The sequence below is a fragment of the Empidonax traillii genome, unplaced genomic scaffold, assembly GCF_003031625.1.
Source record: "Empidonax traillii isolate 1590-97213 ecotype Southwest subspecies unplaced genomic scaffold, ASM303162v1 scaffold156:size1289327, whole genome shotgun sequence".
In the NCBI taxonomy this organism is placed as follows: domain Eukaryota; kingdom Metazoa; phylum Chordata; class Aves; order Passeriformes; family Tyrannidae; genus Empidonax; species Empidonax traillii.
Genome location: NW_020955349.1, coordinates 707915 through 732070, shown reverse-complemented (window position 1 = coordinate 732070; position 24156 = coordinate 707915). Strand labels below are relative to the sequence as shown.

The window sequence follows — 24156 nt, the reverse complement described above, 5'->3', positions numbered from 1 at the left end:
AGTGTTCCCAAATATGTCCCCCTCTAACATCCTGAAACACTACTAACCCTTCAAATGAAAACAAAAGTAACACAATAATAACAGAGAGAAAACAACAACAACAAACCAACCCAAAGTATCCCCAAACCATAAAATATTTAATATATTTCCACAGCACCACAGAGGACCTAGAGGGGAACCAGAGCTATCCTGTCTCTACTCTAGAGAGGCTGCTGCTAAATTATGCAGCTGCAACTAGACCATGGAACCGGGCTCTGGGACCAGGAATTGCAGCCAGAACTGTGGCACACAAGCACAGCAGTGTCTCAGATACTCAGCTTTGATGAACTTCAGAGGCAATTGCTCCCCTTCATCGACCACCCAGGGCACCAGGTGAAATTTAAATTGAATACAATACTCTGATGCTGCTGACAAGATATGCACATGATAAGAGCTGAAGAAATAGTTTTCTTGTTGATAAGATATATAGCTCTTTTCAGAGCGATGAGATATCCTACACAGATTCAGAGTGGTCAAATTCAGTTTATAACATTACTATAAAAATGCCAAGTATCTTAATAGAAAATGATTAACCTGCTTTTGGTTCTCTTGGTTATTTCACAGAAGTCTCCAGCAAGATTATAGTTTTCTATTAAATATACAGAATGATTCATTAAACAAAGAGAAAGCTAATCCCTGCCTATTAAATTTCATATAAACATTTTCCCAGAGGAAATCTGAATCACTTAATATCTTGGACTACCTTTTCATTACTTTATTCTAAGGAACTTAATTTGCAAAAATTTTTTTTGCGTTATTTTATTTGTGAGCAATATTAAAAATACCTTCCAACTTGGATGTCATATAATTTAACAAGTTGCAGACTGTACTATAATGTTTGAATTTCTACTGGTCTCCTCAATAGTTTCCAACTGGTGATTCTCAACATGCTGATTTTTTATTAAGAAGCAATCATCTCCCTGACCCTTTGTCACAACACCACAAAGAAAATAATCAACGGTGGCACTAAAATGACGAAGTGGAAAAACAGATGTTCTGCATTCTTCCCTTGCCCACTCCTGATCTCACATGAGTATGAGAATTCTTTGCAGGGTCAACTATACAGAAACACAACACTTTTTAAATAGAATAATTTTGATAATAAATCTCTGGCCCAACAATCCTTTCCACATAATTTAGAAGAGGGTCTGATCCTGAAGTAAATCTTTTGCATGTACTTGGATAGGAGAAAAGCGTCTCAAGTAATAGTATTGGTCTGCTTGAAACAGGTTTTTTCTAAACATCACAAAACACTAACAAAATTCTTCAAAGAACAGTTTGCTACTCAAACAGATTAGGCTTCTAAAAATAGATAAATGTCTGAAAGTGTCTTTAAGGTTTGGAATTCTGAAAGACAGCTAAGGGAAAATGACCATTTTCGAATGAAGAGCTTAAAAGAATTTCCTTTTCTTGTGTGTAAGATTGTCACATAAATGAGACAGTATATTATGAAGCAAATTACAACAACATGATAGAGAGGAATGGAAGGGGAATATTTTTTCTTCTGGATTGTTTCAGAGCCAAAGTAGAATCTTAAACAGGGGCAGAATTCAGAATATGTTTGGGGTTTACACCTGAAGACAAAAAAAAACATATTAAAAACAATTCTGCCTTTAGAGTCTGAGGATGAAGGCAAGAAACTTACCCCACTACTCTCTGCTAGTGGCACTGATCTATGGAAGAGTAAATATCCAACTCCCAGGAACAATAAGTTGTACAGCTTTCCATGGGGAGAAACTAAATAAATTCCACTGGGAACTCTTGGCCAGCTACACCACTCACCTGTGGTGATTTGACTCAGGGACTAAATGACTTTTATTTAAAAAAAAAACACTGGAAAATCTTTATGAAAAAAAGACACCTGTTTTCATATAGCTTCCCTTCTCCATTCAGCTGCACTTTTAATCAGATGAAACCATCTGCTGTGGATCAATAATTACCAGAATCTAGGGATTTCCCAAATCACATATACCTTTTTGGTATTTTTCTTTCTATTTATATCACAGAAAAAAAAACCCAGCATGAATACATAAAATATAAATATCTGTAAAATCCATCTAATGCATAACAGGTTTCATAATTTACAAGAACACACAAAAGAAAGATTAATGCAAAAATTACTAGGTACAAAATATTTTGCAATGTGCAAGCATTCATAAATATTCACTCAAATTCAAATAATTACTAATTCCCTGACAATTACAGAAGTGACCTTCAAATATCTCGAAAACAGAATGGCAGTATCATTTTGGAGCCAGGCATTTCAGTTGTTTCAGCACAATATATGATGAAATTATAAAATATGCATAATAAAAGAGAACAGTGAATTAAACCACTGCAAATTTTTTTGATATATTATCATATATATTATATTCTCTACGTTGGGAGCCTCATGGAAGTAACAGGACTCAAGGAGGTGGCGATCTTGGGTAAGGTAAGTCTGATCTACTGGTCCGGGAAGGCCCGATGGCAGCCTGTGCTGTGTGCTGGTGTTATCCAAGAGAACCTTCCAGCTTGTCAGGAGCAGATAGATGGCTGTGTTTGCTCCCAAGACAAAAGGCACCATGACATGGGAGCAGGGAGGTCCCTCTCTCTGGACAGGATCTGTACAGCACACTGGTGGAAAATCCATGCTGGGTCCACCCAGTGCTGCACGCACACGGTAACTGAAGTGGCATAAGATTCATCTGCTATCTGTATTCTTTCTATGCCATCTCATCAAAACAGCTGGTTTATTGTGCCATTTGTTGCCAGGCCTTTCATGCAGAAACTTTCATAACATATATCAGGAATAACATGAGGTGAAGTTCTTACCAGTTAGGGAAGCCTGTTTTAATTCAAATGGAAGATACTATTTAAACACTCAGTTTTCAGTGGAGGGAAAGGATGAAACTAATAGGATTAAGAATACATTTAAAATTATTCACATGAGCATGTATGCTGGCTTCTGATTAAACTTAGTTTTGTCTTTTAATCCTATCCTATTTCATTAACATACCTATTGCTCTGCATTAGTCACTGACTATGGTTCCAATTACAAAATTTCCTATTCACTGAATTGCTTCCTTACAAGCTTTACTCATTGTAGTAATTTTTGTACCTTCCCCTAAAGCCAGGACACATTTGACCATATGTGAAGCGTAATATATGCATCATATCTGAGAAATGGGAGCTACACTCATTATTTTATGTGCCACGGGGCTATGATCATTTGCCTTAAGTGGTAATAATGAATGAGCAGTTCCACTCTGGCATGACTCCAAAGACACAGCTCCCATTTTACAAGGACAAATGGAGGGAGGTTCCTACCAGGTTGCATAGAAGTTCTATGGTTTGTTCCAATACAAAAGTATTCAATTCATCAAGCTCACTGACCTTTGGATGGCCTGCTATTAACACTTACTCACCAACCCCTCTCTCAATTTTCCTTTCAAAACTGAACCATTTTCTTCCACTCTCTTTTTTTCTCCCCACATTTTCTGGAAGTTCAAAATAAAAGTTATTGACAAATGCATTAAAAAATAATTTTTCTCATGTTTACGACCAAGCAAGTGATAATTTCTTGCTTTCTCTTTCAATACAATAAATGTATGTAAATGAACACATGTTTACAATAAGATTTCCAGATTTGGATTTTCTTTTAATGAATGAAAGGCTCCTTTGTAAGACAGAGTTTATAAATAAACTTCTGTTGAAGCTTAGCAATGTGTACTGCCTTGTGCACTGTATCTGTATCTTGCAAACTTTAGAAAGCTGAGGAACTGCCAGTAGGGGAACATGTTTATGTTTAATTTTATTGTGCTTACAGGTATGTCCCTTAAGGAAGGCTATACCTTGAGGTTTCTCACCTAAAGAAAGCAGTCACTATAACACCAGCCTGCATCTACATCTTTCTAGATGAGTGATTTGATCATGTGAAAACCTTCTTATAATAATTCATCTAACCTTTGATAGTCAAGGCAAATGATAGATTGATAGATTTTCTGCAGTTCTGTTGCCACCACTAATTGGTAAATCCTTTCAATTAAAAGTGAAGCAAAAAGAGAGGAACAGGGGAAAAGCAAGTACTGATGGACTTTCTTCTAGCTGAGTTTGGCTTTGCCTTAGGGAAGGCAAAAATGTATGTCAGACCACTCCAACAAACAATATTGTTTTATTCAACTGTTTCCCTGATGAGATAAGTTTTCTCCAGACCAATGTTTGTCAACTATACAAAGTTATACTATATTAGATAATATAGGTATTTATAATCCCTACCTCATATTTTGTCCTTGCAAATTAACAGACCACTTTCATAGTGTCTGGGGAAGAGCTGTCACCTTTCTGATCTACAGCTGGTCAGAAACAGGCCTAAGATTTTTGCCCAGGTTCTCAGTGTTGTATCTACAAGAGGTTCCTGATAAATTCAGACTCATGGACTGCTTTAGCAGAGGATCCCTGGTCCCTGACTGGTGACTTGCCCCAGCTTTTAGATGACTAATAACATCTTCTAGGACTACTGCTCCACTCTGTCCCAGCCTTTACTTCTCAGGCTGTTCCCAATCTAACCAGTGGTCTTGCTGCTGCTGTTCTCCATCACTGATTTCTGCTTCTGATATCCTTGTCCCAATTCCTGATCTTGAGCAACGGGCTTCTGGTTTCATTCTGCTTTCCTAGTACTGCAGTGGTATGATGCTACAGGGGAGTGGGGTTGAAGAGTGGAATGCTATTTAACATAAAATTTGATTATTTGAGGCACCTTGCAACTGAGGTGCAAACGGTGTTTGTAAGGCTAAACCTAAGACTTCTCTGGTCACGTGGTAAGGCATCATATGACTTCATAAAAGGACTGTGAAGAATTACTACATATTACTCTACATTAGTGCATCCTGAGCATTACAAGTATGCCCATAGTGATGTGACTGCAGCTTCTGCAGATACTTACGAGACAGCTAATGCACCTTTATTAATAATAATGTAGTAACACTAAGCTCAGTATGGACATTTACCCTGCTTGTTGATTACCCCTTCTTGAAAATCATGCAAGACTTCCTACTCTCAAAGTACCTTTCCAGCAATGAGAAAAGAAGCTGAGCTATCTGCTTAACTACAGTCAATAACTGTAACTGTAACATTTTGGAAGTGATCCCACAGAAACTGCAGATTTTCAGCTCAAGAATAGTTACTCATGGATGAAAGAACAGCTGAGGCTGATAACTAGTCCAGAAGAACGAGTGACCGATACCTGATGCCCTGATTCACATTTATGTGTGGTCAAGACTCAGGTCTTGATTTAGGCCTGCTTGGCTTCAGTTCCTCTTACACTGAACTACCAAAGAACAGCCACGTCATCTAACCCTCAACAACAGACATGGTCAGCAGCAACAAAAGTAGAGTTAAGCAACACCAGCTTGTGCCACGTACAGGGAGTTCAAGCACGTTTAAAAGATTCAGAAGCAGCATCATTCTTCCACAGAAGTGCTAAGATTCAGATGCAATAATTGAGCTCAGATGCCATATTTCACATCAGCAATGTTAATGACTGGCTTGTGTTTCGCACAGAAGAGGTTTAATTGCTAATTATTATTGGATATTTATCCCGTGATATAATCTTTATTTTGCTGATGTGAAATACAGGAACCAATAATCTATAAATGCAAATATATTCCCCTCACAGTTAAGGGTCTACTTCTTAACTGTATTGACATTGTTCTATGTACTGTATTGTCCCAATGTTATCCACTAATACTGCAGTATGTGAAGAGATCTCTCAGGTTTTTTGAGCTACAATACAGAGCTTTGGTTCCAAAGAAAAAACTGGACATTTCTACTTCTCACACTGCCAAGATCCTTCCAGTCATGAATAACTTCAGCTATAAAGAATTATCAACCTACCTTTTAAGATAATGATAACCTAAATGGGTAAAAGCTACTAGGATTTATGTTTCCAGTTAAGACTTTTTAATAATGTGGGGAAATGATTTATTTGTTTTTTTCTTGTAAGTGCATATAACTATGTCTTGAGACAATGTTTTTTCTGCAGATAAATTAGTCTCCTCCTCATATAATTCATGAAAAAAGCCTAGGCCAGCAATGCCTTTTTTTTTTTTTTTTTTTTAAATCTAGGCTGATCTCATGATAAGAAAAAGTAAAATATCCCTCATAAGCAAATTTTCATCTTCCAGACCCCTCCATGCTTTGCAAATCCTTCTTCCTTGAAAGATCCAGAATAATTAATATTATGGAGCTCTGATATACTCTTTGAATTAACAATATTTCAAATATCAACATCCATTGCAATGCAGGAGAAAATAAGCTTTCAAACAGATATCCCTTATCACAAAATTTTATAATTAGGAGATAAAGGTTAAGAAATAAAATAAGTTTTCTAATAAATTCTAGATTCTATTTGCATCTCTCCTTCTATACAAGAATTAAGTGACCTATAGCCATCATTTGGAACTAGCTGGACAAAAAGTTATCTTTGCCAATCTTTGTGAATCAGACACATGAATCAGTGGATTTCACATATAAATGATTTGATGCCACTTATTCTGAACAAGAAAAATCTCATGTCCATGGCCTTACCCTTTACCTCTGGCCCTCTCCTTTCTCTACAGATGATGACCATATGTGATAGAAAAACTTTTATATATGTAAAAAGGTGAACTTGGAAAAGAAGACTTCCCTCTTATCAGTCACTTGTCTTTCCAAGTCAGGGAGGAGAAATACACACATTTCTTCTCTCACATTTTGACCTATCTCAGACATTTCAGATCTTGCTCCAGCCCTTAGAAAGTAAATGTTAGAATATCCCAGAGCTCAAAATAAGAGGCTGTGTTTACACTGAACTGAATCACATCTCCAAGAAATATTAGCATAGTTTTCTCAACTATTTCTTTCCCATTAGAAAGAAGAATTAGATAGAAGCAATAGAAAATGAACCATCCACAGTTTATGAATACTTATCACTGCTTAAACTGAAATGCAGCACCACCTAAGTTTTTACTTTGCAGAAATGACTTCACAAAATTTATATAGTTTTTCATTCTTTTAAAAGATATTGTTGAAACATTAAATTTTAATAACAACAGAGTATTTAGAGAATCACAGAATGGTTTGGGTTGGCAGGGACCTTAAAGACCATGTAAAATAAATATATGTAAGTCACTGTGCACCGGAACAGATTGCCCAGAGAGGCTGTGTGGTCCTTCTCACTGGAGATATTCCAGAACAGTCTGGCTGCAATCATGTGCCATGTGCTCTGGGATGACCCTTCTTGAGGAGGTTGGACCAGGTGACCCACTGTGGTCCCTTCCAACCTGACCGTTTCTGTCATTCTGTGATCAGCAATTCACCGCTCTTGACGTTCTGGCAGTTTCCAAGCACATTTGTATATTGCTATTTAGAAACCATTTCTCAAAAAGAGCAGGAGAGGTAGCACTTCAGCAACACTAATATTTTAACAGGCCCTGACAGTCGGAGTAAATGTATTGTAAATGGCTTCATCAAGTAGACCAGATGAAAAAAATATGGATAGACACACACTAAGTCCAAGTGGTTACCTGCATTTTCGTTAGTCATTACTGCATTGTAAAATTTTACCACTAATATGTGTATTTGTAGAAATTATGTTTAACTAATAAACAGTTTATATCTTGTTTTTAAAAAATGTGCATTTAAATACCACTATTTTATTATTGGTGAATTTAATCTATGGTCAGTCTCTGTGGGAAATTATTGCAGAGAACTACTCAATTACAATCTCCATGGAGAAAGCTTAGTGCTGGAGCATTATAGAGTGCTACAGAGTTTCTCATCTGTTTTCCTTTGATGTTCCTTGCACTCAATCTTACTTTGTTTTCAAGATTCTGGGGTGGGGTTGGTTTGTTTTTGTTGCACTGGGTTTTGTTTTTCTTAAGAAAATCGCTATTTATATAAGACTATAATTTTGAGGCAATTTAAGGAAAAGGCAATTTCAAAAATACGTTTTAAGGATGCCATACAGACACTATTATTTTCAGAAGATAGTGCAAAGACAGGTAAGTTACTTCTCATTCTACTTCAAATTATGTATGGTAACTTTAATAATTTTCTTGCAATTTAAGACTACAATTTATCAAAATATGGCAATTAATATTTAAAAAAAATATGAGAAATTCGGACTAAGATAAGACAAAAACGACAATTCAGAAGCAAAGCATGTTTTGGAGTGGAGATTGCAGCTTAGCAATGGTCAAATGCTGTTTATATGTGGACATTCAAGAATGCTAAATGCGCAATGAAAACAAAGGTACAAATAAATCAGAATGTCATGGCTTCCTCTGGGCCATCATCTATACAGTATTAGGGAATTTTTGAAAATAGTCATGCTATCTGAATTGTTGCTCTGCCTGCAACAACAACTTCTAAAGTGCCAATGACATGTTATAATAGGAACACAAAGCATAAATATCACAGAGGTTTAAGTGTAATATATACTGCAAGTGGTAAGCTATCACTTACTTTTAGGAAGCAAAAATTCGAGCTCTTACATGACATTTTCAAGTAACTTTCAATATTCCTAGATGACTTAGGAGTTTCTGACTAGATATTCAGAGAGCATGTCCAGGATATTTACTAATCATATTTGTTACCTGTAGCACTGACAGAAATTATCAGAGAATCTTAGTTCCTTCTTAAACAAGAATTAATGAAATGATGAGCCTTCAAAAAATTACCACAATGGAACCATGAGAGCATCGTTAGGAAACCAAACACGGAGGCAGAGCAATTTCCAGATTCCTAGCTTCCCTCTTTTCCTGCTGGTCTTTGATACCGCATTTTTGTCCATCAGATCATTTCAATATCCAGAAAATCTATCCAATACATTGTTCTGGTAGTTCTTTTCCTGGCTAAAAGAATTTTCTTCACCCCACCCCTGCAAGGCAAACTCTATAAAATTCGTGCCTTATTGCCTACCACTGTTCCATTACAAGCATGTCTGGACTCTTTTAAAGTCCTTTGTAATATCTGGGATATCAACCCCATCTAACCTGCACCATCTTTTATTTGACTTTATTAAAAAATATATCAATCCTAGAGATACAGAAATATCTATTAAGAACAGAACCCAGAAAAGTGTTTGGGTGGCTGGAGAAAGCAAAGTAAATACAAACATCCGTTTTTCCCTGGTCCTTTTCCTATGAAGAGCCCATATCTCCATTAGTCCATTATAGCACATAATCTCATGAATTTCCTGGAGCAGAGATGATACTGATACTTCTTTATGAAGTGCCAGATAAGTGGAAATAAATATTACTGTCTATGTTGCAACAACAATGCTATATCTGTCAACGCTTCCAGTCTCAGCCCTCTTTGAAAACTTATCTGCCCTTTAAGAAGAAACTTAAAAGCGATGGCTGGAACAAAGGTAAAGAAAGTTGACTAAAATGACACCAGAGCCTCACGGCAGGGTACTGCAAAATATTTCATAACAGGAGTTTTGCCCTGTCAGTTTTGATCAGTTCAAACTGCGTTTGTGCTGGGTTTGATCGGCAGGCTGCAGAGCACTGCCTCGGAAAGCAGTGCTTGCTCCTGTGTGAGCACAGCACAGCACAGAGCCTTTAAGTAATCCCAATGACTTCCCAAAGGGCAGTTCACAGAATAAAGCATTTTTCAAATGCACAAAATCTCATCCTAAACAACGTCAGAAGGAAAAAAAAGAAAATGAATTATTTAGGTACTATAAGAGCTCTGGTGATAGAACTCGCAGTGGATGAGAAAATTCTTGCATTCCAGCTGGGAACGACTGGGAAATCTAACTCCTAGACTTCTGTAAAAGCTGTTTTATCATTCCAGCCCATGTACCTCAAAGACTCAATCCCTCTACAAAGAGTTTATAAGACAGCAGCTTTAGCTGGACTTCTGATCAGCAATTGATCTCCTGTATTTTGTCAGCATCACACTAGACATTGCTAGAATTACCTGAGATGCACGTCCTGCACTAGGTATGATCAGTTATTTTACAGGAAATAATGTGCTTTCTCTGCTTCCTGGGCTATGCCAATGGTGACAAAGCTATTGAAAAATTCCTGTAAAATTCAGCATCTTCCTACGATATTCTGAGGAGACCAAGACATGTATTTCTGACTTTTAAAAGCTTGCAGTGCAAAATTTAATATATATTTAAAAAAAACTAGCCACTCTTACAGCTGAAAAACCTGAGAGCTGATTATTGTTTACTACTTTTAAACTAAATACTCTTCTAAAAATAAAATCTTTTTGCTAGCAATGAGCCCCAAAGAAGTGCTTAGGATCAAAGACTTGAACAATTTATGTGGCCAACCATTTTGCCACCACTCTGTGTGATAACAAAGAAAAAGGTGCTTAGAAAGAAGGGAAAACAGAATGCTTTACAGCATCCCTAGGACTGATGAAGAGGGTAGATTGGGGGGGGGGGGAATCATGATTACAAAGTACTGAAATTTACTAAACTCAGACCTTTTTTTGACGTCAGAGAGAAATAAAGAGAAGCCAGGAGGCACACAAAAATCCTTTTTAGTAATCCAGACATACAGGAGAGGTGGGATACTACCGATGCAGAGATTGTGTGGGAACAGTTACGGCATAATCCCTTCACAAGTCTCTATTTCACCAGCCTTGAGCGTTTCTATTTTCTATCCATCATTTTCTGACTGTCTGTTGGTTTGCTTCTTAACTCAAGCCTGCATAGGATAATAGGCTACAATTACATTAACCGCCTTTCATCTCAGTTTGAATTAAATTTGTTCTGCTAGCCAGCATGAAAATCTGTCCCAAGTCATTTTGCTTAAGTCAAAGAATAATAAACCCCCTCAGTCCAATAATTTAGCCAGTGGTTTTAATATTGTGAAATATTTTTTTAACGGAGAGATGATATCAAAGTTATTATTTAAGAGGAAAAATTCAGTTGCAGTATTTGTCAGTAATATACGTGATTTTAAGAATATTTAAAATACAACCCTATCTTTAGTTGTCTTTGCATTCCCAAGGTCTTCTTTCTGATTGGGTTTCTGATTGGGTTTCTAATTTATGCAGAATTAATGCTATGATCTGTAACATTATCCATAATTTAGAAATGCAAAATATTTAAGTGTCAATTGAAACACAATTCTGCTGACTGAAATGGTCCATCATGTCAGAAAAACAAAGTACTTGTTACATTTTACATAAACAAGAGAGAGAAATCAACTGAGAGCCCAGTGGAGAGATGCACTCCGAGGCAAATGCTCTTTTGGGAATATCAGAGTGGAAAGAAATCCAAATAACTCACTCTATGATTCTATTACGTTTCCCTTCTGGATTTTTATTTTTAAACAAAATATAACTGAAATGACCCTCTGGTTTCAAAGCTCTACTTCAAGAGTGGCTTTGGAATGGCAGAGTGTTGGACAAGAAATCTTGGATTTGCTTATCCCTTACATTCTTCTTATTCATAAAAATGAGCACTCATTCAAAAGACAACATATCAAATTGACAGAAACACCTCACAACTGCAGTGAAATAATCGATTTTAAAAACAAAATGTGCACCATACAACCTACTGCCATAACAGAAGAAAATTTCAGGTACAATTTACCATTTAGAAACACATAAAGCTGGATACATCTGGACTATAGCTCAATATATCCACTACGGAGGAAGAGGATGTATCAGAATAACATTTGGGTTGTACTACTCAATGCTTCTTTTTTGCTTCTAGGTCTGCATTTAACCGAAATAATTCAATTTTAACTTCTGCCATGTTTATAACAAAGCAACATCAGTCGTCATTTCTTTCATTCTTTTTTTTTTTTTTCCCAATGAAAGAACTACTGTTTGCTGAATATTCATCATAATTTATTTTAAGGTCAGTCCTTTAGTGACACCTGCTGCAGAAAATTTCATCTGGTGCAAACACAACAAATAAAAGAATCAAAAGATTCTTGGGTTGAAGAAATTACATAGCAAAGGCTGAGGGCAGGCAGAAAGTATGCACAGATTCAAATATTTCAGTTAAAACCATCAACATCCAGTGGCATAGCAACTGAGTCTAAAAACAACCTGTAATGTTATCATAACTTTAACCACGTAGAAATACTTGAGAATATAAAGACAATGAAAAAAACAAAAAAAAAAAAGTAATTCTAAAAAACCTAGGACAGGGAAAGCTCTCATCAAAGCTTCCAAAGGGCAACTGTCAAAGCATTTATGAAACCCCACAGTTAACTATTTTCCAAAAATGCAAGTGCAAAAGCAATAAAGTAATGGCACAGGAAAGGTTTCATGCAAGTCAATGACAGAAAGACAAGAACATAAAGAAAACGAAAACGTCATGAAGTTTTAGCCTTTTTCTACACTAAAAGCAGGGTTGGAAAATGTATTTGATTTTATACACATCAGGGTAGCATAAATACTAGAGAAAAAAGGAGAAAAAAAAACCCTAAAGTACAACTGAACAATAAAAGCATTTTCTTTAAAAAAAAAATTAAAATAATGCATATCTATCATAAATAATGCATTTACATAATTCCCACTTCTGAATCTTAGAGTTATTTAACTTATATGTGGTTGGCACTGAACTGCAGTGAAGTTGTTCATCTGTTTAAATGTGCTATTACCTCTTCTTTTATTCATAAATATAGAGGAGGCAATCTTTTTGTTCAACATGAAGGATTGATTTATATTTTTTTTCTTGATTTATGTATTTTTCTTCTTACAATCATCACTTGTCACCTTCAACATGACCTTTTCTCAAAAAAAACCCCTTATCTTTACAAATACAAAAAAACCCCAACAAAAAGTAATAAAGAGAAGGAAAATGAATGAATGAAGTGAAGTATCAGGAGTGAAAAGGACTTTGGGAACTTGTTTTGTCAAACTCTTTCTGCTATTCCACACATGGCAATTAAGAACCAGCCTCCCAAGAGCAGGGGAAAGTAAATCATATGTTCCCCAGTTCTCACCAAATCAGGGAAATATTTCCTCTTAAACTTAAGGAACAAGGTGTTATCATGTGTTAAAATATTTATCTGAATCAGGGCCCAAATCTGTGAATAAATCAACACTACACGTAAGAGAGGATAAAATGGCCTAAAGGAGAACAGGATTAGAAAGTCATTTTGTAGCATCTGTTAGAAAGTAATTGCTGCCCTTATCTCCTTACAGATCTTGTAAGAACTCATTTCTAGGACAAATTTTTTTTTTTTTAAAGTTAAACCTTCTTTATGAAATCTGATTTATTAAATCTCTTTCAGCATATCTGACTGTTCCTTTACCCTTTAATTCTTAGCACTTCTCTGTGAGCAGCTCAAAGTCTTTTCTTCCAGGACAGTGAGCCCTTTTGGACAGATTTCTTATGTTGTTTTGCCATCCTCACTGCTCTCCCTTTGGCCTCCTGCTGTAATTCAGTATTCCTAAGTTTATCATTGCTCTGTGCAACACTGATAGAAAAAAGGTTGTGGCAGATCAATTTTTCAGATGGGATTCTAAGTTTGATTGTAAATCAGACTCATGACACTACTTAAAACAGTTTTCCTAGCTAGGTATTTACTCTCTCTTCTGGTACTTTGTTCTTCTCCTAAATTGCTGAAAAATTCCTTTTCTTGTAATATAAAAACAAGAGATGGAGATGGAGAACTAAATCTGTGAGTCAATCCTTCTGAAGTGATAATCTAATAAAGCACTCGGGCTTCTCTGCTGAAGTTGAGGATATCATCAGGGTTCTTGGATTGATTTATGTCCTTGTAATCAAGCTCCCCAGCCCCATTATCTAGTAAGCTAGATAAAGAATACCACTTACTTTTCAATACATCCACAAGAAAAAAAAAAAAAATAGAGAGCTCAAAGCATGCAAAGGTTACACAGCTTAATTTCTATTTTATACTTTCTAATGGTGATTATTCGGTACAAAAGAAGAAAAGGATAAGGGACCATTTCTAATATTTAAATGTTATTATCTTTCATCTGGTAAGTACAGAGAGAATTGGTCTTACGCTATTTGTTGTTGCCTTATCAGTTACCATTCCCTGAAAATACCTTGCATATGAGAGATAATTTGCTTTTGATTCCACAGGTTTTGAGTTTATATTATAAAAGGTAAAATAGTACAGATATTACTGTATTCAGTAATAATGTTTATCTTAACTTACTGTCTTTTCAAGTTTTGATTATTTTATGTCTTTCACACGACAATGCAGGCTAAGAATGAAGGCAAAGAATTAAAAAAAAAAAGGATGCTTTTGTAAACATATGTGCTTACATATGTTCAGCCTGCAGAATTCATTGTCCCAGGTAGTCTATCTCCAGATTATTAAATAAGAATGAAAGAAATATTCCTCTTAAATATACAAAACTGGAGCAAGGAGGAATAACAGTATAGGTAATCACATTAGATTTCAGCGACCAACTAAAGAACAGGACTTCAACAACAGCATAGTTGTTGACTTAGTTGTTGATGACTTGAATAGTTTTAATCTTTTACATGCATTCTTTTAACACTCTCAGCAACTACTGAAGCAATTTCAAACTAATAACTGGCAACAATGGGAAACAAAACGCTTTAACTTTAAAACCAGAAATAGAACTATTGCAGCTAAATTTTCATCTATATGTAAAGGTATACAAATGACTGAAAGAGACATCAGAAGATGAAAGCAGCAGTAGGAAGATGCATATTACTTCTATTACAGACCATAAAAGGAGAAGGAAAGTTATCTTTCCATCACCAGGAGATTTCTAACAAGTAGTGTCTGCAGTACCCACCTGACCTAGCCTTTCCTTACTGCTGCATAAAACCTGCTTTTCTTCCCTTTGTTACTATATAAAATAGAAAAATATCACAATCTGAAGCTGATAGATATATCTATCACCACAGTTTTCATCACAGTGTGGCTTCATTTCTTTTACTTATTTGTAAGGTTTTGAAAATAGATTTTAAAATAAAAACAGGGCATGGTATTTTGTGAAAGTTGAGTACTGAGCAATGCGTATCAAGCAAGATAAAGGACCACTATTTCAATTTTAAACTTAGCTCTGTGTTGATAGCTTGTAGAGAGCTGTCAGCTCTCGAAGTGTTATTTTCTTTTCCCATTGCTACCTATATACTTGCACCAGCTTAATGACAAATTGATTAAACCAGATGTCTATTTCAACTCTAACAACTCTTGTCCCAGTTACTAATTAACATACTAATAGCCTATCAGATATAAATTATAAGCACCGGTCTACACTGCACAATGGATACTATTTTATCAGCAGCTTAAGATCTGAAAATAATAAAGGAATTTTCACCAGCTTCAAAAACTCACAAGCACTGTAGATCTACTGAGAACCTGAGATTCACAAAATCTACGCTGTCGAATTCATTATTTATTTAATTAAAAAGAATAAAATGTTTGGATCACTAGATACATTGAACTTGTGCTCTGAAATTAAGGAAAATGTGGATTTTCAGAATGGATCTACCTTAGAAAACTGTTTTTCCCTTGAAATAAAAAGTATATCCACTGAAATGTATCGATGTGGATAGCACAAGTCCTGACAGCAGACACACAAAGACAGTCCCTGCAGCCTTTGCTGAGTCCTTGTCAAAATTATGTGATCAGTTGGCTGGATTAAGCAGCATCAGCAAGACAACCATTTTAAAGCTACTAAATGCTCACTGTAGTATTACAGACCTGGTTTTCACCAGAAAACAACTCTCTAACAGCTAATATTTTCAGTTAACTGTCAATTATAAAATCAGCATCACCTTCAAATCATTTGACCTGGTTTTCTTTTAAAATGGCAACTTTAAAAGAGATTCTGTTGAAAAACATTATTGTAAATTCTCCTTGAACACTTGCTGTGTCCAGCTTAAAAAGGAAAACTTGGAGTGTGTAAGAGGAGTGTATTACATCAGTTACATCGGGTAAAGAAATACATGTTGTGATGGTTAAACTCCAACTCACCTCCCATTAAGCATATATTTTGAGTTTTCCACATACTGAAGTAGTGAGGGGAATCGTTATTCTGACAGGAATATTCTAATGCTTTATTTTATTTTTGTGATGCCCTGATATTCAAGAGACAAATTTCCTTAAGTGATTCCGATATATATTTCCTACTGGATTTAATTACAATTTTAGAGTTTTTAAAAAAATCCATTTTAAAAAAGTTCAGACTTTATTTAATCAAGTATGTCAGACAGAAAATGATGGATATTAATAATATAAAAACATACTAAATGTAGAATAGGGCAAATAATCACTTATTTCACTTTAAATGGATTTTTCTTCAAATTAAAATGGAAAACAATATTTTCAGTCACTTAAAAAGCATAAGTCCTAATAAGTGCTACTCATCATTTACTGAGAATCAGAGCTTTGTGCCTCAGTGAATGCTGTCCTTTCAAGAAGATACAGTCTTATTAAATAAAAGAAAAAAAAAAAAAAGAAAAAAAAGGCAAACCCAACAAAAACAGAAAAGGTGGATTTTGGGGGACATCCAACATTATTTAATAAGTTCACCATCAAGTCCACTGCCACAAACCTCAAAAAAAAGTCAGAATTTACACGAACATGCAAAAATTACTCTGTGCAAAAACAGCTGGGGCTCCATTGAAATGATCTCATTTTTACAGATGAGTTTCAAATGAGAAGAAACCACATTATCTGCATCAATATATCTGTGGCCCCCAACAATTCTTACTTGTTTTGCTCACAACTGGAGTTTCCACTACAGAGTATTTAATTCTACGAGTACATAATGAAATACCAGTTCACTGTGTTGAAATCAATGTCTGTAACTAAATCTTAATGCTCTTTACAATAGAACTCTACTCTCTTTAAAGTTCAGCCACCCAAACCTCATTTGTGCTGATAATCATTTCAGGAAAATGAACCAACTCTTCTTTCTCTCTAATGAAATGCTGTAGAAAAAAAAAAAAAATCTTTCTAGTTCCTCAATATGGTGGTACCATGAATGAATCAGGGAAAAAAACTTCATTAAGGATTTTCACTAGAATATATTTAAGTGCTTCTACCAGAAAATATTATCTATTTTATCCTTGGTGGAAGCCACAGGAGAAAGGTGAAGCTGTACAAAGGAGTTAATAAACAGTTAATATATCTCCAGATGTAGCAACCAGATTAGTCCATCAGCATTTGCTACTTAACATCTCACTTTGGTGCCCATTTCTAAGGCATTGAGCAGCTGCTTTGCACCAGGGCAAGAAGCAGCTGGTTAATCCAAAGGGTTGGTGGGAGCAAGTCAAGGTACCAACAGCAGGACACCTTGGGATGGAGCTTCACACCCAGCAGACTCCCTGGGAGTCCAGGGAAGTCAAGAGAAGTCAGGGGAGGGGGAAGCTTTCTTTGAGCTATTCACAAAGCTTTCACTTCCCTGTTAGGTGAGTAGCATGTGCTTATGACTCTGCCACGTGAATATTTGGGTGTGTGGCTCCTGGAACCTGAAGGACATTCAGTCTTGTCCCCGATTGACTTCTTAGTTGCCTTCAGTCACAACTTCGAAATTTTTGATTGATTCATCATACCTAAATTGAAAGCTAATAAAAAGAACCTGCTTGTTTGTGAAACAACTGAAAATTGATGGTTTAGCCAAGACTAATTTAAGAAAAAAAGTTTTGATTAAGGGGACAGCAGCAATACTGCTTCTTTTAACTTCTTTCCCTTCTTCCCTGTCCCTAGAACTGAAAAATTGCCTCTGTCTACGATCTGTGATCAGCAAGGATGGGGCCGTGTCAGGAAACTCTTTGGCTTTCTTCTTCTGCTCTTTTCCAGCACAAAGGACCAATAATGATACCATTTGAAACATTTTGATAAAGCATTGTTAAGGTTGATCAGTATCTCATATAGTAGCTAAGATCTCCTTAGGAAGACCAAAAAATTAAAATCACTCTGATACCATTGTTTCCTCAAATGTGTACATATACTAAAGCTGATCATTGTTTGTGTTTCATGAAGGCAAAAAGAATAATATATGTCAAACTCTTTGGTTTAATACAGAGTCCATGAAAAACTGTACCAGCAACACTTTTTTTCTCACCTTGAATATGTTTTGTCCCCCATAATGTTTTGTAGGAGTGTTTACTCAAATTTATTTTTTTTTTAAATCTCTTTAAGTATTCCCCTCCCACAAAGGAAATATCACTTTCCTCCTTATGCTCCACTGTTAATTGTCCAAATAGCAGTAGTCAGCAATAATAATAGTGAGGTAGAGGGTTGTTACTGTAACATAGCATACACTGAATTTAATCAGTTACAACAGAGCAGCACATAGAAGAATTTTTAAAAAGAAGTCCCTGAAATATCTGGGTTTGTCAGTCAGAACTCAGATGAGGGTTTTATTCTGATGACAGCTGGATGAGTAGCCAGGAAAGCCATCGATTACTTTCTTTTCATTTTATCAAGAGAACCACTTACCTTCAACCAAAGCAGTAGAAAGGGGCCAACTAACTTCATACTCCACTGGAAATACATGTTATTTTTCCCCCCTGCCTGCAGCAAATATTCTGACTTTCAAAAATTGAAGTATGGGTTTGGGTTAGGAGGTGATGGAGGATTAAGTATTGTTGCCTTTGAGATTTAGGGAAAAAATAAGCTACCCTTTTAATTCTTAAAAAAAAAATTCTCCAAGAGCTAGTTTTATGGTGTAAAGTCTGAAAAGAAAGATTTAACAGACTTCAAAGAGGGACAACTGCCCAGGGAGAAGATTCTGACTTCATTGTCTCCTTAAGAGGGGGATGCAATGGAACAAGAAAAGCATCAAAACTGAGTGGATCAGAGACCCAATCCGCAAAGAGCCACGGGAGCTGTAATGCTTATCTACCACCAAACTGTTTGATGCCCAGTTGCTCAAGCAGAATTCCCAAATCCAGAACAACTCCCACAGCTGCCCATACAGCACACAGGTTGCAGGTTAAGTTCCGTGGGACGACACAGTTGGAGACCTTCTAAGCCACCTTTACTGTCCCCAAGATGTGCTTTTGATCAAAGCCATTTATTGGACTAAGTGTGTAAACACTTTCTCTGTCCAGAAATGGCTGGATCAGAATATTCACTGGGCAGGTGTGAGACATACAAGACAACAGCTGGACAAGTTGTATTATCTGAAAAATACCTGGAATCTGACAGCAAGTAGAGTGAATATTGAAGATGTAGAATGATCAGGCACACAGGGCCTGGCTTTATCACAGAGTAAAAAGTACTCTGCCAGAGTAATTCACAAATGCTATCCTATACATGGCTATTTATGATTTGTGAGGTTAATTATGGCTCCCATGAATAATGACAGTTTATAATCCAACCCCAGCAGCATGAAAAGAACAGAATAATTATATCCACGGTTAACAGAGTTAGCCAAGTTAGAGACAATGATAATCAAACTAGATGTATTTATGATTTTTTGGAGACCCCAGCATTTTACAGAAAGAATGGACTACGGGGGTATTATGGTCATGCAGATTAAGAGAGACAAATGGCTGGTAGAACCACATGTTGCAAAGAACTTGGTCTCCAATGTCAGCAACCTCCTACAACATTTTTCTGGAATTTGAACAGCGCTGTCTTACAAGAAATTCTCTAGCCTCCTTTTACATCTTCTCAAATAAGCCGTGCCAAGGCATGGTGCAGCTGCACAGATGTGGTCATTTCTGCTTTAAAGGTAGCCCTAGGCAAGATGTAAAGTCAGCCTAACCCACAAGGCCCTTTTTCCCCTCCTTAGGGGTTATAACTCAGGTTATAACTTTGCTGGAAAACAGAAAACCATGCTCAATAATAAAGCAATTTTATGGTAACCATGACCTCCCTTCATTTCTTCTTCCCAGTAAGTCTCCAATGGGACACAGTCTATGCCTGTTTCTCTTTTACCTGTATAGGTAAACATTAGCATCACTCCCATTCCTAAATTCATCTCAGCCCTCAGACTCAATGTCTAACTGAAGGCAGAATAATTGTCTGCAGCTTATATTTAGCTTTAAATCTTTATGGGTCTATTTCAGATCTAAAGAACTTGCAAACTTATCTATTCTTTTCAGCTCTGCTACTTTGCTATAATAAAAATAACACATAGAAGCATCACCTTACCTGTACATCCCTACACAACTGGAACTATAGCAACACTCAGCACCAAAAATTACTGGCATTTTATAAAAAATGCATCCTGAGCAGTGGAATTCAAAATGGGTCTCACTGCTATGTCACCTGTGAAAGACTTGGGCAGCCTGCCCTGTTCCACTGCTTCGCTGATACAACATGCACCAAAAAAAAGAGATTATTCAAATGCCAATCACTGAATTGCATGGCCATGGCACTGGAGGAACAATTTTTAAAAACAAGGTATTTTGATTCACTTATTGTGAAAGAAAATCCAGCACAATATATTTTTCAAATAGGAAACCAAGCAGATATAACTTAATTAAATCTGTATCCAGCATGTGTAATAACATGAACCAGCTGGGCAGAAGAGACAGGGACATTGTTTACATTTCTATTTTACAGCCAAGAGTGTCTGAAAAGTTGTAAGAAAGACCTGTTTTGCTCTGCACTTTGCATTTTTGGAGGTAGCCTGAAGATGGAGTAATGACTACAAAAAACCTCAGAAAACAAATAAATCCCAGTGGTGAGAGAATTCTGGTCTGTTGAGCTTGCCAAATCAAAAGACACATTTATATGTGCATACAGTCAGTTATGGAAAGTCCTAAGTTAGAAGCCAAGAGCAAAATTACTGAATTCTCATGAAAGACAAACCCTCATGCCCAAATTGCTTCCTGTTTTCCCAATAATTAGTACTGAACTCAAGAAGATAAAAGGCACATTTCATGGGAACAGAACACCTGAGAAAATCACAGGTATCATTTTTAATGCAGCTCCTGGCAAGGGATCTCATGCAAACATAACCAGTTTTACATTGCAATACCAATATTGCAGTGTCCTCCAGATCTCAGACGTTCACAACTGACGCACAATAAAGTACCAAAAGCTCTCTGCAAGGTGTTTGCAGCTGCTCCCTCAGCCACTGCCTCATTCTCCTCTCTATCCTAAGAACACTGCCTTCTAGGAGTGATTCAGGACATTCAGACCCTAGTTATTCTCTATCTTTACAGAGTTGGGCAACTTCCTCAATAAAATGTAATGTTTGGAAGTAACAACCGTTACAAAAAGCGTAGTTTCATTTACAGAGAGGCTGCAACTCTGAAAGATCCCAGAGAGCCTCATGAACTTTACATATCATATACTGAATATAGCAAAGCAGAGAGAGGGAGCCTACTGCAGAAAAAAAAATAAATACATAAAAGAAAAAAAAAATCAACAAAAAGGCTGAAAGTGACATACAATGTTGCCAAAACCCACACTTTACTTTTCTTGAAATTTGAGATCTCAAATGTTTCAAGTGCCTTCTGAGAGTTTAAGCCATTAGACTGCATTTGGGTCATGTTCTGAAGCTTTGGTATTAGACATATTGTTTAAATGAAAGCTGCAATTTAAGCAAAAATGATTGATACCAGAAACATGAATTAAAGAAAAAAAAGTATCTCAAATCCTTGACAGATTTGGCAATAACTACTACATATAGAACAGAAAATTAGCACATTTACAACATATATTTAATGTTGAAGTGTGAGTTTTATTTTATTGTTCTCCTTAGAAAGCTAATGATCCAGCTCTTTGAGAACTAGCTGAGGGTTGTAACCTGTCCTTACAGAAGCAAGCTAAAATCTTCAGGCAGTTACATAAAGCAGTGGCTAAACCCACCAAGATCTACGTGACAGATTTTGCTGGAATTCTCCTTGAAATATCCCAAGTAATGGAGTAACAGGCATATCATATTTTGAAAGAGAAAACTGAAAACTCAAAGACTGGACTCAGCATAAGTAAAAAACACCTCATATCAACATTCGCAACATTTGGAATATCAAATACCTCAACATGTCAGCTTGTCTCAGGTAAGACTGCTCTGTGTATGAATCTAGAAGGGGACTGCCTTAGATGTGACAAAACAGGGATTTTCAGTCTAAAAATATCAAGGGATTTTCAGACTGAAATTGCAATTTTAAGTTTACCCTTGAAAAGTCAAAATTCAAATTTCCATTTCCTCTGTCTTGTGGATTTGCTGTAAGTGCTGACCAGGAAAATCCATGACTGGGAAAACCTTTTCTAGTTCAGTAAATGAATCTTTGAATCTTTGTACAACAGACAAAATCAAGACAGCAGACCGATACAGCTGAGCAGCACAACTAAAGCATATAAGTCAAAATTCCATATTTGAGTGGAAAAACAAATGATGAAATGGACACAAGACAAAGGAAAACAACAACAACATAGGTACATGAAATACAGACAGGAAAAGGTCTATAAAACGTTCCTTAATTGAAGGGTAGTTGGTAGAAAATTGGAGTTATGAGCAAAGAAACTGGGGTTTGTGGTTCAGGTGTTACAAAGTTGAGGGGTAGTTGAGGGGTTTTTTCTTCCCATTCTTTGTAATTCGGTAGAATGGCATCGATATAAATCCCCAGCACACCGGTAATCAAACCACTCATTAGCATCTAGAACTGATTGTTTAGACACAAAAAGAGGGGAAAAAAACTTCTCAGTGAAGACTTAATTCAGAGTTTAAAGACATTATCACTCCAGCTTTTGTCTTTATAAAAATGCATCGTTTAGTCGTAATCTTGATTTCTCGTCTCATCCTGAGACTCTTTAATTGTCTGGACAGGCAGTCCCAGAGGTGGCACAGAAACTGTACACCTGCCAGCACAGCTTTCTCACGAATTCACATACAGCCTCTGCACCAGGAACTCCTGTTTCTTGTCTGTTTATCAAGGAAAGTGTTAAGGATTCAAGGTAGGCTTCAAGCCAGCTCATTAAGCGTATCAAAGACAAATTCCTAAATCTGGTCAGAGTGGATGCCTTGTGGCACCCTTTGGCACCTCGCCCTGCTGGAAAGGAATAAGCTGAATTTATATGCTTTTTCCCCAGTTGCAACCGACATTGCTAAGATAACTTTTTTGCCAGATACTACTAAAATGACTATAATTGTTAAAGGAATAAGGTTCCTATTGAATAAAAGGATAGAATGGACTGAAAGAAACATCATTAAAGCTGTTCATAATTATCTTCAATGTCTTATGTCTCCTACTTGACAAGTTGCTCCATTTCAGTACTTTATTGTTCTTAGTACTCTATTTTTTATGCTCTATCTATTCTAACTCTTCCTCTAAACACAATAAGCTATTCCAGTACAAAACAAGATACACTAATTGTATTTTCCATGACAGGTCTACACATTCCTCTGGTCTTGCTTTAAAGACGTGGGGAAATGTCTGAAACACTGTACACTTTTAGTAAGCTTCCAAAACTCTAAAAATCTTAGAACTGTAGATTCTTATCAAGATATGTGACAAATGTAGTGACTATAATTACCAACTTCACATATAATTTTTTACTTACCATAGTTTTTTAAAAACCTAAGAAAAACAAAGACAACTACAGATAATCAGTTTCTTGTTACTTGTTCTTTTTAGGTCTGCAGTGTCTACAAAACATTACTAGTACTTGTGATGTAATTCTTAACAAAAGTGTAAGTAATACTGAAATTTCCTAAGAAATGTAGGGAACACCAGATTCACCACTAAAATGTTGTCAGGTCAGACACAATATTAAAAAAAAAAAACAAACCACAAACCAAAACCAGGGAAAAAAGTGATTATACACTAGTCATGAATTGCAATATACTTGGACTAAATTTAATTGTACTCACAGTTGACACTGATCTCCTTTGATTCCCTTAGTTGTGCAGAAGCATTTTCCTGTTTGCATGTGACATATATTTGCATGTCCACTGCACGTGCAAGCTGTAATATCAAAACATGAAAATGAGATTTCTTCACCCATATCACACTTTAGAACTAAAGGGATTTTCATAGATCTTAATACTTCATCCTACACACATTTCCCACAAGCTGCCTTAAAATATATATCCATTACTACTTCAATTATAAGGGTTGTGGGTTTTTTCAGAAAATTTCATTTGCACATCATTTAGTTTATTTTCTGCAGAGTTAAAAATTAATCATGTGTCATTAAGGGCTCTCCCCCACACCATAAATAACAGCAGTCTGAGAATAGCCATTAAAATCTA

General features: G+C 36.1%; 1 protein-coding gene across 6 annotated transcripts in view; it reads right to left on the bottom strand.

Annotated features, from left to right (window-relative positions):
* ATRNL1 (attractin like 1) overlaps positions 1 to 24156 on the bottom strand; it is a 522221-nt gene that overhangs the window by 297381 nt on the left and 200684 nt on the right. For all 6 annotated transcript variants that reach the window (XM_027884890.1, XM_027884885.1, XM_027884886.1 and 3 more), the window contains exon 20: positions 23776 to 23869. In XM_027884890.1, the coding sequence (XP_027740691.1) occupies positions 23776 to 23869 (94 nt within the window). The remainder of the gene's footprint in view (positions 1 to 23775; positions 23870 to 24156) is intronic.